Source organism: Gadus morhua, chromosome 19, assembly GCF_902167405.1.
Source record: "Gadus morhua chromosome 19, gadMor3.0, whole genome shotgun sequence".
Taxonomy (NCBI): domain Eukaryota; kingdom Metazoa; phylum Chordata; class Actinopteri; order Gadiformes; family Gadidae; genus Gadus; species Gadus morhua.
In genome coordinates, this window is record NC_044066.1 from 16,228,307 (window position 1) to 16,240,843 (window position 12,537).

Below are 12,537 nucleotides of genomic sequence, written 5' to 3' on the forward strand. Positions count from 1 at the left end.
TGACATTGAAAACCTTGAAACGTTGCAGGGGTATTTTGTTGCATAAACTACCCTGAGCGTAAGATAGGGACACGTCTGTCCACCAACGTCAACCCGACGACCTCCAGGTTCAAGCCCTGATTTGTGGCTTCAACCCGCTGTGGTTTTCCCGGCGTGTTATTACAGTCTTTGTCCAGATTATTAAGCATTAGCCCAACGCCGTGGTGGACTCGTGTTGTCCTGCCAGGCCTGCTAACTCTGTCCTGGTCGGCTGGGGATAAGCCCGGCAATCAGACAGGGCCTAATGGGCCGAGAGACTACAAGGGCTCGGGGTATTTCTCCCACACACTCCTCAGCCTCCCCCCCTGTCCAGTGTCACATCAAAGCGGGACTATTTCTGTCGGGTGTGATAACTCGTGGCCGTCTGGGTCCGGGAGACGAAGGCGAGGAGGACGAGGAGGAGGAGGTGGCGACGGCGGCGAATGTGTCGCCGTGGATGGGCGCCAGGGTAGTCACGGTGACGGGAGACGGACGAGCACAGGGGCATCTGGACTCCCTCAGATGGTACCCACTTGTCCACACTTGTCCAACGCTCTCCTCCTTACGTTCCTATCCCTCTCTCTCTCTCCCTCTCTCTCTCACTCACTCTCTCCTTCTCTCTCTCACTCACTCACTCTCTTCCCTTCTCACCCCTCCCCTCTCTCTCTCTCTCTCTCTCTCTCTCTCTCTCTCTCTCTCTCTCTCTCTCTCTCTCTCTCTCTCTCTCGCTCACTTGCTGAGTATCACGTTGTCACGGTTACCTGTGCTTACTGACCAGAGGAGTTATTCCCATCCCTTGGCTTACCGTCTGCACATGAGAGGATGATTGTAGGACTGTTACATAACTGGGTGTTATGTCATGAATATGAAAGAATAATATGGCCGAAAATCTCTTAGAGAAACAAATATAAGACACATAAAGAAATGGATTCCCATTAAGTCAGGCATATACAGGGCCATATATGATTCTTAGTTTTCTGATGTAGGTTTTTATTGGGCCATTATGAAATATTTTGTATGATATATGTTTTTTATTAAACATTATAAGGCATTCCAAAAAACATATTAATAAACAAGACTAAAAAGTGTGCGCATGCACAATCACACACACACACACACACACACACACACACACACACACACACACACACACACACACACACACACACACACACACACACACACACACACACACACATCAACGCACAGATATTCTGTAGTACAAGGGTACAGGGTTGTTTAATTACATAGAAGTTCACTATTAAATAATATCCACGACACACTTGTTGAGGATACAAAATGCCTGCATTTAACAAGATGCTTTACAGTTGCTTTTATGTCTTATTTTAAATATAAAATAATATAATTTAACAATCACAAAGGTATCACAAATCCCAAAGATATCCCCTAATCTATTATAGGGGAACATTGAAAAGACTGAAAGCTGAAAAATGGGACGGACATCCATGTCCATGATCGGGGATGGGGTGAGAATCCTACCATCCTAAAGTCATTGATGAAACATTCAATAAAACAGGCTGTTGGCCGCCGGTCTTGGCCCGAATGTAGCCACAGATGGTTGGTTGGTTCTCTCTCTACAGCCTGCCACGTAGAGCAGAGAATGGCAATCTTTCTCCCCCATTTACGGCCCCGTTTCTAGCCCTGAGTGGGGTCGGTCTCACCTTCATCCTCAATGAAAAAGGTCGTGGTTTGCAGTTTATTGTTTATCATTGCAAAAATAATAAATAAAAAAACCAGCCTTCAAAGTTCATAAAAAGCAGGGATATTGACTGCACACATGGATCCACTTATATGGCTCATCGAAAGGATGGCTTACCTACCGCTCCTCTCCCACCTCCTCCTCCCTCCTGTGGTCTCCCTCCCTCCCCTTTCTCTCCCACCTACTCCCCCGCCTCTCCCACCTAACCCTCCCTCCCGCCCTTGTTATCATCCCCACACAGCCAGGGACTTTGACTTTATTTTGGGATACTGCACTATGGTTGGAGCCACAATGATAAACACAAATTATTTATTATTTCATTATATATATTAAAGTGAACCATTTTTATCTGGACTTTAATTATACATGCAATATTATACCTGATAGTGAATGCAAATAGACCATGCATTGCAATAAACGCAATGTAGGACTCTGTAAATCATGACATTTGTTCCCTATAAATATATAAAGCCCCATCTTTACACGGCTAAACTGTCCTTAACGTAGACTTACACATGTACTCTAAATAAATTATAATCAGATTCCTAATAACATTGAGCTTGTTGTTTTCCCTGCTGCTCATCCTGTCACTTTCCCCTTTAACGGGCCGATGATGACGTTATACTGCAGAGCCCTGAGCTGACGTCCACCTCGAAATCTCGCGAGATTATTGGAAACAATCCAGACGCCCTCTCAGCCACAGCCAGCACCACACCACCACCTCCACCTCCTCCTTCCCACGCCCCAGTGCGCTGCTGTGGGATAGTGGCACTATAAAGTATATCCACCTCTCGCTCGGGAGAAAAGATAAGGAGCACCAACAAGAGACACAGAGAGGGGGATGAAGATGGCGGACGCCAAGCAGAAGCGGAACGAACAGCTGAAGCGGTGGCTGGGCTCGGAGACGGACCTGGAGCCGCCCGTCATCAAGAAGAAGAAGACGAGGGTGAAGTTCGACGACGGCGCCGTGTTCCTGGCCGCCTGCTCCAGCGGCGACGCCGAGGAGGTGCTGCGGATGCTGGAGCGCGGCGCCGACATCAACTACGCCAACGTGGACGGTCTCACCGCGCTGCACCAGGTTGGTTTTTGGGGGGATTTTCTATTTTTAAAACGCGGAGGAACACTGGGAGCCGATCCGCCGTGGGACCACGCGGGGGAAGGAACGCAGCCCCCCGGGTGGATAGGGAGTGAGGCGGCGGAGTATAGGGAGCGAGGCGGCGGGGATAAGGAGCGAGGCGGCCCGCGAAGGCTCGCCTTGCTCCGCTCCCACAGCACCTGGGTGGATAGAGATTGAGGTTGCCGGGGATAAGGAGCGAGGCGGCCCGCTGAAGGCTCGCCTCCTCCCGCAACACCTGTCAAATGGAAGCCGTTCGGCTCCGGTTGTTTACCTACCGAGCCCGGCTCCCTTCCCCGCACACACCGCCTCTCTTTGGGGGTCTTTTGCGGGCTGTATGTCCTTATAACTGCCTACTGTGTATGTGATTAGTGTGGGTGGTGAAAACAAGACGTTAGATGTGTGTTGGCTTCTTTTTGTGACAACTTGTTTGCGTCAATAAAGGGAATATCTGATCCCGGATCCAGATCGGTGGGCGCCGTCTAATTGCTGTAAGACTGTTTTGTGAGATCGCGAATGTGCTTTGCATTTGGATATTCCGAGTTTTCCCCCACAAGCTTAGTTGTTTCAAAAGCATTGCATGATAAGGGTTTTAAAGACTCATGGTGGATGTGAGAAAGGTGATTGCGAATAAAATAGGGGAATGTTGTCATGGTTGTGGCCTGTGTGAGTGGGTCAGAAGTATGGAAGTGTGTCGTCGTTTTCACTCATTAGGAGGTTAGCCTATGCTAACGGGGCGAGTGGACCGCCGTCGTTCGGGAATCTAAAGTCCTGCGGTGACAGTTGGTTCTGAAGATAACTGTGTACATTGTGGTTAATTTGTATTTGTGTTGTTGCTGTCCGTTTCATAACCGCTTAACGTAAGCGGCGACGGGAGTAGCCGACGCTAGCGCCGAGCTAGCAGGCTAGCGCGGCGCTAGCTCTTGTGAGCTGTTGTGACGGGTGATTCATTCTACATCGGGCTCCGCGAGCTCGTTGTCAAGCGTTAACTTTTTCGTGCAAACTGTACTTCGCTAAAATCGTAACGTGGTCGGGTTGTCGAGTGTGCGTGTGTGCTGGGTTGTAAATACGAGCAGCCATAGGCTAACGTGGGTGGTGAACTTTCGCCAGGTAATGCCCTTCAATAGCAAGCCTCTTTTTTTATATATATATTTTCATTTAAACGACATGGCAGCTAATGATGGTTGTTGTCCAGGAAACAATTAAGTCGAGCGTTTGCATGCTGCTTAATTTAACTGATATGCAGCATTGTGATTGGATGCTGTTTTTTTTTATTGCAGGCTTGTCACTCAACTTGTGTATTTGTTTTGGAATAAGTTGATGGGTTGTGAGTGTGTAGGCTTTGTTAATGTGTTTGTTCGTCATGCCATGGCATTCAGCAGACCGAACCACACCTGTATTATCATTGTTTAGCCACTCATCGTTTTTAAGTACTAGTCTGCGAGTGGATCAGCACATCTCTGGTCTTTGTAACTACATATATTTACTTTGAATTGTCTTTGTGGATTGAGAAGTCTTCAATTCAACCAGCAGTACAGCTGTCATTGTGTATGTGTGCGCTGTTGTGGTGTTGGTAGAACAACAAGTGATGGAATGATCAAACGATCAATTAGCCCAGAGTATAATGTTGTGGGCCTATAGCTCACATAGATGTTCAGTGAGGTCACCTGATTACTCATTGCCCACATGCTCAGTTTGAGTAAGCCCAGGCCCTGTTATGAACACCTTGCTGGAGGCCGTATTCGCCTGTTTTCACACATTTGCTCTGTCCACTCCTAACCAGCAAGCATTGTATTGGCTTGGGCTGTTAGACTTTGACACATACAAATTTAAATTGACTGCAGTGAAAATGGAACTAAGTGTTTTGGATAGTGTGTATTGTGTGTTTACCGCTGATACTTTCGAATGGGACATGAGAATGATGCAATCAGTTTCCCTGTGCCTATTGTTTATTATGGGTTGGTATCATCTACTAATTTACTAAAAGCTGAAGTGGATTACATTTATCCTTATGGCAACATATCCTTCACCTGGGTATTCCAAATTCAAACACTATGAAGAAAATAGTGGGAAGACAATCTGATTTATTTGAGATAAAGTCACCTCCCTCAAACTAATCTCAGACTCAGGAGTTTTGCAATGCTACTGCACAACTTCTGGACGGAGCAGGAAACCAAAAGCTCCAAAAGGCGCAGTTAAAACCTTTTTCCTGTTTCGTTATGGAGATATTTTACTGACGAAAACTATTTAATTGATGCTTCAGAAGGGATTTAAGTGTTTACGCAGTGGACAGTCTGCAAAGGGTTGATTTGAAACCTTTACATACACTTTTTAAAAAAGTTTACAATGCCAGCAGCAGTTTTGTTCGACAATTGCACACTTTCAGATCTCTGCCTTTAGCGGAAATACATTCAAACAGGCCTGTGCAGTGCGTGGCTAAAATTGAGGTCCTTGCAGGGACTATTTATTGGACCTGGGAAAATGTTATCATCCCGACTAACTTTAATCCTGATCCCTTTGTAACCTATCAATTACTGACACTTGGTCTGTATTTTGTACATTGGTAGGATACCCTTTTTCCTTTCTGTGAAGGCTGGATTGCATTACATCCATATGTACCAACTGAAATTGTAGGTCAATGGATATCTAGGAAGAACCCCCAAGTCCTTGTTAATTTTGGCACAACATGCCTTGTGCATGGCCTCATTTGGGGGAAATCTTGCCTTTTTTGGGACAAATGTTGAGTGTATGAAGAGGGGGAGGAACTTGCTGTGGAGACCTGACCATCTCTGGTGTGTGTGTGTGTGTGTGTGTGTGTGTGTGTGTGTGTGTGTGTGTGTGTGTGTGTGTGTGTGTGTGTGTGTGTGTCCAGCGCTTCACATTAACTCTTGTGAGCTCGTCTGGGTCAAGTGGACGATAGAGATGGATCTTCTTGTGCAAACGGATGAGTTAACTCCACAAGCATGAAATTACACAAGTGTCCGCTTCAATGTTGAAAATGCATTGACGCATGATAAAGATATTTAAGAATCATGTTTCAAGAACACAGAATCTTAACGAATGATCCTCCGACATTTCATTAAATCTGCTTATATGCTTTACATGAATATGATTGGTTTTAAGAAACTATAGTTAAGACAAATATATAGTGAATGCACACATATCGACACCTAGGCAGGATTGAGATTTTACACCTGCCACAAGCCAATGGTGGTTAGTTTTGAACATTTGGCAAGTAAAATAAATCTGGTTACATAATTAAGAAAACATGACGATAAAGGTTAATGCTTTGCTTTTAGAATCTTTCCCTTCAGGCAGGTATAAAGACAAATTTCCAAAAGAGCCTGCACTTAGGCGTGTCTCTGAGCAAATACGATTTTATAATCTAATCAGTTAATCAGCATCTATCTGTCATTCTGAAAACATAGCTGCTTATCTGTATCATGCTCCTGCTGCTAAAAGGAAAGATCACTCCATCTCTTTCGCAGCAAAATCAGGTCCAACGTCAGTGAGTGGTGCAGGTTTATAAATACCCCCAACACAAGTTCCCCTCGCTGGGCTTAGGAGTGGGTACTAAGTTTAGCGATGAGTCAGTCTGAAGCTCTGCTTTGAAGTGCAGGCCTGATTATAAGTATTACGTTTTTATGCCCGAGCTTGAGTCATGAACTATATTCCACACTACTTTATAGTTCTTGATGGCAGCCATTAGCCAGCCAGCCAACAGACCCCAGATCGGTAAATAGGTCATGCAATACTTTCTGTATACATAAGCACGCACACTTGTGTATTGGTTGATCCCCAGCGTTCATTTGCAGAGCTGCAGTTTGTGCAGCAATGTGTTGCCGGTTTAACGCCGCAAGCTAAAATCTGCCCGCAACGTGTCCAAAAATAATGTTGTTATCCAGCGGGGCGGCACGGTGCACGGTGCACATGTCTGTCGAGGGGCTCCGCATGCGAGCGGAGATCGGCCCCAGATTCCAGGGGCCGGTGCGCTCCGCCACCCCAGTTTTCAGCGGGTAGCATTCCAAGGGCTGTCGTCCTAGCCTGCGCATTCCTCGCATGACATTCTGTGGAAACCATGGCGAACACTGCACCGGCGAGCACACAGAGCATTCCTCAGCTGTCACCAAACCCCAAGCCTCCCGGCTCTTCTCCCCCCCCCAGTCCCGTCCTCATCTTCTGCCTGGGTTGGTGGTGTCCCTCCTGGCTGCCCTCTCTCTCTCTCGCGCCCTCATGGCAGGCCCCAGCTGACTGCTGCCCCCCCCCCCCCCCCCCCCCCCGGGGTCCCCCCATGTCTGTCGGGGCAGACTGGGAGGGGCATAGGTCAGGCTATCTATCCGTTTTTTTCTTTCTGTTTTACCGTTGACCGGTAGCTGACCTTTGGTGTTTTACTGTTTACGGCCCTCGTCAATGCCCGAGGCAGAATTGAAGGCAGTCCCTTACAGCCTTACGATTGCGTCTGTCAGCGGTTGCTTGGCTGTTGAGTTGTCCGTCCCTGTTCACAAGTTGCCCAGCCTCCCGTTATGGCTATGAAATCCCCACAGACATTATCTTGTGCAGTCTCCATGGCAACCCCACACATCAGGTGGCTAGTCGCTTGAGTTGGTGGATTTGCATGGAGAGGAGTTATGTAACAGGGGGGGGGGGAAGAGGGTGTTCAGCAGTTTCAAATGGAACATAATGCTTGAAATGGAACAGAAAAAACAATAACAAGAGAACATTGGCTTAGAATCTCGGTTTGTCAAGATCTGAAACAAATCCGTTGACACACTTGTTCATCGTGCTTGTAAGTGTGTTGACGGGTGTCTGGCAGACAATGTGTCTCAATACGCAGGGTCACAACTAAATGAACAGCGACGCAATCAAATTATGCGATTTACTGTGATTTAGCTGAGAAGGGGTATCGACGATTTGACGGTTAAAAGTTGCATGCCAGAAGATGGATGTTGGTTCCACTCTGCATCACTTTCAGTGCAAGGAAATGCTATTTGATTGTACTTGTATTAATTTGTAGTGAGCATGTTTACATAGAGGGCACATCTCAAACAAGCCATTATGTTGGTCCAGGGTTCCATGTTATGTGGGCCAGTCAAGCACTGTGTATTTGACCATAGCAAGACACACCTTGGTGGATTTGCATGAGCTTCATCTTAAGGCACAAGGTGAGCACGAGCGCATTTGAGAGTGAAACAAGAAATTAAGGACAGATGTAGAGATGCACCGATCAACCGGCCGCCGATTAAAAAAGCCGGTTTTGTATCCAATCGGCCACAATCGGTGACCTGCCGGTCACTGTCGTAATTTCCGGTTTTCGGCCGATCAAACTCACCCGCATGCGCGGTGCGTAGCAGCTCAAGGCGCCCAGAGCGCGGGAAGAAAAACATGTCGCTGATTTGGACTTATTTCACTGTGTGCCAGGACGACCCAAAACACGCTGTTTGTAATGCTTGCAAGTCAAAAATAAGCCGTGGGGGATCATGTTGCTAGGTACGCGTCCTGCGTCCCTGACGCATTCAAATCTGAAAGGACGCACTAAACTCACTATCCATGCGTCCCGGGGACGCATCTAATTTTCCCCATGAAAAACGATACATTGTGAACATTAAACAACTCGTGTTTAATCACAGTAACTGGCCAAAGAAACCTTCTTGTGAGCAGACCAGACAAGCACTGTTTCAACCCTCTGCGCATCTACTCGGCGCAGACGTGATCCCCTGTTCAAAGTATCGCGACATGCTAATTTAGCCGCTACCAAAACAACTAGCTCGTCACCGCTGATTTCATTTCAACAATTAAAAATACAAACTTCATAGTAAATAAACCCACGTTTCCACTGCTCGATGCTGTGCTCATTCGTGTCGATTATGTTGTAACGTTTAGGGGACGTGCTGTAATGAAATAAATGAAACATAATCCGGTGGTGGTGATGAAAACTACATTGAACGGCAGCCTACATATTGTTATGCCCAAACGGCGCCTGCGCATACATCGCGCTTCCAACGAGATCCCGTTTTTCTCGAGAAACAGGCAGAGAAGAGAGAACGCAAAAATACCACCAAAGAAAAAGATGAAACCTATTGCAGGTCAGCAAACTATTGCAGCTGCATTTTCTGTCCCCACTACCTCTGCACTCCTCCCTGACTCTGATCAGCCTAGAGAGAGTACCTCAACATTGCCTGTACCTACTTCTGCCTCCCCCTCTACTGAGCCTGATGAGCCCACTGCAGAAGAATTGCCTCAACCTTCTACATGTTCCTCCCAAAAAAAGCGAACTTTTCTGAAGCAGTGGCTCACCACATACAAATGGCTGCGCTTTTCAGATGACAATTTCATGTATTGAGTTTAACACTATTAATTTCATTTAAGAAATAGAATAATAATAAAAAAGAAACACATTTTTTAAACTGGGGAGTCGGGACCCATTGAATTTCTCAGGGACCCACCCAACTCGCCACCTGTGGGTCCCGGGGACTCACTACATTGAAAACCTATCAACATATTATATGATTATAATTATTTCTTAGAAAATCGGTATCGGAAAAACCGGTTTTGGCAGGTCAGACCTCCTTAAAAACCGGAAATCGGTATCGGCCAAGAATTTTGCAATCGGTGCATCTCTAGACAGATGTCTATCTCTATGCGTGACAGCCTTCAATGGGTGGATAACCCATTGTGTGTGTGTGTGTGTGTGTGTGTGTGTGTGTGTCCCTCGACTCCCCTTTTGGGTTATTAATAACCATGCCTCCGTGAACATATTAGCATAAGTGTTGCTTCCATGAAGCGCAGCCTTTTTATATTGGGTTTTGTCTTCATGAAGGTCAACACCACATACAAGGCAGGCTGATTAAAATGGACCGGTCATAAACCTCTTTATTATGATCACTGTTTCAGCAGCAGTCTTCTTCGCTGTGATCACTCCTCGACGCAAATCATTGTCTTTTCTCTCCGCCCTGTAGACATTTGACATCTGAAAACATTGAGGGGGGGGGGGGGGGGGAGAGAGACGGTTTTCAATTGACATTCTTTTGTTAATTTTACCCACCGGCAACATATTTTCTTTGTTATGGCCATGCTTCATAAGAGCAGACGTCCACCCATGCATATGGAACGACATAATGCAGAATACATTACAGACTATGAAAACGCTCAATAATTCATAGTCGGGCCCCCAGACTCTTTGTATGATTGTTCTTTTGTCTAGCCATCACCAAAGGTATTTGGTTTAGCTTTAAATCTAGATGTATTGGTTAGGACTACAAGGGAAGGTAAAGCCTATTGTATCCTGACTTAATTAAGCTAATGCATCTATATTGACCAGTTGGGGTTTATTATAAAAAAAAAACGACACACAGAAGCAGACTTTGAAGTCGTTCTTCTTGCCTGCCCTTATTCAGTGCTTGCAGATTAACTCAGCATCCTTAATGGCTTCAAGCTATTACACCCTGACATAGTTATCCATACATGAAAACATCTTGCTGAAGTAAACTCGATTCAATGCTCTCTGGGTTTAATTTGCCCGATGGAACTGATTCCAGGTCTTAAACTTTCACTGATCGCGTTTGGATGTTTGATCTGGGCTGGTAAGGCAATAATTTATAACGCTCTGCATTTCTTCAAGCTGGTTCAGTTTTGTGGTTATAGATCACTTGTTCGCACTGGGAATTATTGTATGATTAATATACCCAAAGTCAACTAATAATAAGTTGAAATCGCTTAAGATCCTAAGGCACTCATACCCTCCATTTTGACATATCTGATCTTCAAACCATTTGTTTATCGTGCATCTCTGCAGACATGTCTCTGAGCATGTTTGACATGATGGTATCATGATGTGATATCGTTTGTTTGTTTGACTGTACGTGTTGGGTGGAAACAGCTAGGGTGGCGAGTGAGCGATTTAATTTTAGAAACGGCCGTGTTTTCCATCCTACCTGTTTTCATAATTGGCAGTTCTATCCCCGTCGAGCAGGTCCACGTTGCCCCGAACCAACCCCGTAATCAACGCAGGAAGTGTTGGTGGTGCGCTCACTGTTGTCTGCCATCATGCCAAGTAATCTGTTGAGTGACATGCATGCTCCCCCCCCCCCCCCCAAGCAAACCGTCTCTCCCCAACCGCTCTGATGCAGTTTAAAAAGTTAGAGAAACATGGGGCACAAAAGAGGCAGTTGGCAGCTTCTTCCCTGGAACTGTTTTTTTTTTTGTGTTGGTTGTTCTTCCTAAAATGTATGTCAATGAGATTGTTGGGCCTTCTTAACGCACTTTATACATCTAGAGATGTACAGTATATTTTATATAAAATCACACTTTCTTATTACGCTTAATTCGCCAAAGGTTGGATGTATACTTTATGGATCCTAAATGCAAAGTTTTCCAGATGCATACCAATTCAAGTGACTAATGGAAAGCGGAACTAACTAATGGAAAAATAATTAAAAGTCCTACGATTTCCCTTTTTTTTAATTATAAGGATTCCCCACGTCCTTTTCAGTTCAGGGTCTGAACCCTACAAAGGAAAGGAAAGGGGCTAACGCTCCTTAAAGGAAGCGTATCGCCCTGCTGGAGTCTGGGGGGTTTGTGAGAAGGATGAGGCCCAGAGCTATGTGAGCGTCTGTGCAGGTTGGAACTGGCTCACCCGGGGTCGTACGAGACGGCATTCCTCACAGATACTGCCACGTATATAGGCTGCTTCCCCTTACCTGGCAGCTGGACTTGACCATGCCCAGTACCCCATTCACCACCATCACCAACACCACAACCACCCACCCTTGTATCTAGTAAATACCACAGTAGGCTGGTCTTTTTCAGAAAAAGATTCATTTTCCCCTGGACCTATGTGCTGTTCAGATGGAGGAGAAAGGGGAAAAACAAGGGTTCTTATATAGTATAGTTTATTGATGCTAAGAGAAGTTCAGGACGGTCGCAATCGATTTCCGTCCTCACTCAGGCGAAAACGAAGGGTTAAGTTTCACGCTGAGCGTTTTGCACACGCACGTGAAGTCCATCCGTCTCTGTCCGATCCCGCGTCACACTGAACCCCCTCGGGTTAACGAGACCCGGCCTCTAACGATTAAAACCCTGTCGTCACGTCTGTTGTGAAACGAGCTGAGGTGACTCGTCGAGAAGACATTCGACCGCCCCGCTCGCTCGTACGCCCAACGAGGCCCGCATTAAAACCCTCGCTCCAAGAGGCCTCCAGCGATGACCTCAGCTGTTTGTCTACAACGCTGTGGTAGTGCAGCGTCTCCGTCCTCTACTTACGTACACACGCACTCCTGTGTTTGCGTTTGTGTGTGTGTGTGTGTGTGGGTGTGTGTGCGCGCGCCATCCCCACCATTGTGCGCTTGGCGGCAGTCTCCTGCCTCACGCAGGGCGGTGTTTACGAGGCCGCGTTTGATCTGAGACGAACACCTGGACCCGCGCCTGTGTGAATTCCTCATTGTCCCACGGCGAGGCAGAGTACAATTAGGACCCGCAGAGCGAGAGACACAGAGAATACCTTCTCCGTTTTAGTTGTGCGTCCGACATTCTTCCTTCCGACGTAATCGCCGTGCAGTAGGGAACACACACGGGGTGGACAAACGCAGATAATGCCCGGCCTGGCATGACCATCGTTAAAGCTTGATGCTTGTTTTTCCATGAACATGATTTACTAAAGCTAAGGCGATCCTCTTCGCTCGAAACTGAG

At 46.4% G+C, this 12,537-nt stretch overlaps 1 protein-coding gene across 5 annotated transcripts in view; it reads left to right on the forward strand.

Moving 5' to 3' along the window:
- The first annotated feature begins 2,416 nt into the window (after positions 1 to 2,416).
- ppp1r12a (protein phosphatase 1, regulatory subunit 12A) overlaps positions 2,417 to 12,537 on the forward strand; it is a 52,700-nt gene continuing 42,579 nt past the window's right edge. For 4 of the 5 annotated variants that reach the window (XM_030341722.1, XM_030341720.1, XM_030341723.1 and 1 more), the window contains exon 1: positions 2,419 to 2,816. In XM_030341722.1, the coding sequence (XP_030197582.1) occupies positions 2,580 to 2,816 (237 nt within the window). In that variant the 5' untranslated portion in view covers positions 2,419 to 2,579. Of the gene's footprint in view, positions 2,817 to 12,537 lie in introns of all 5 variants that reach the window. The other variant, XM_030341724.1, reaches the window with a different exon arrangement.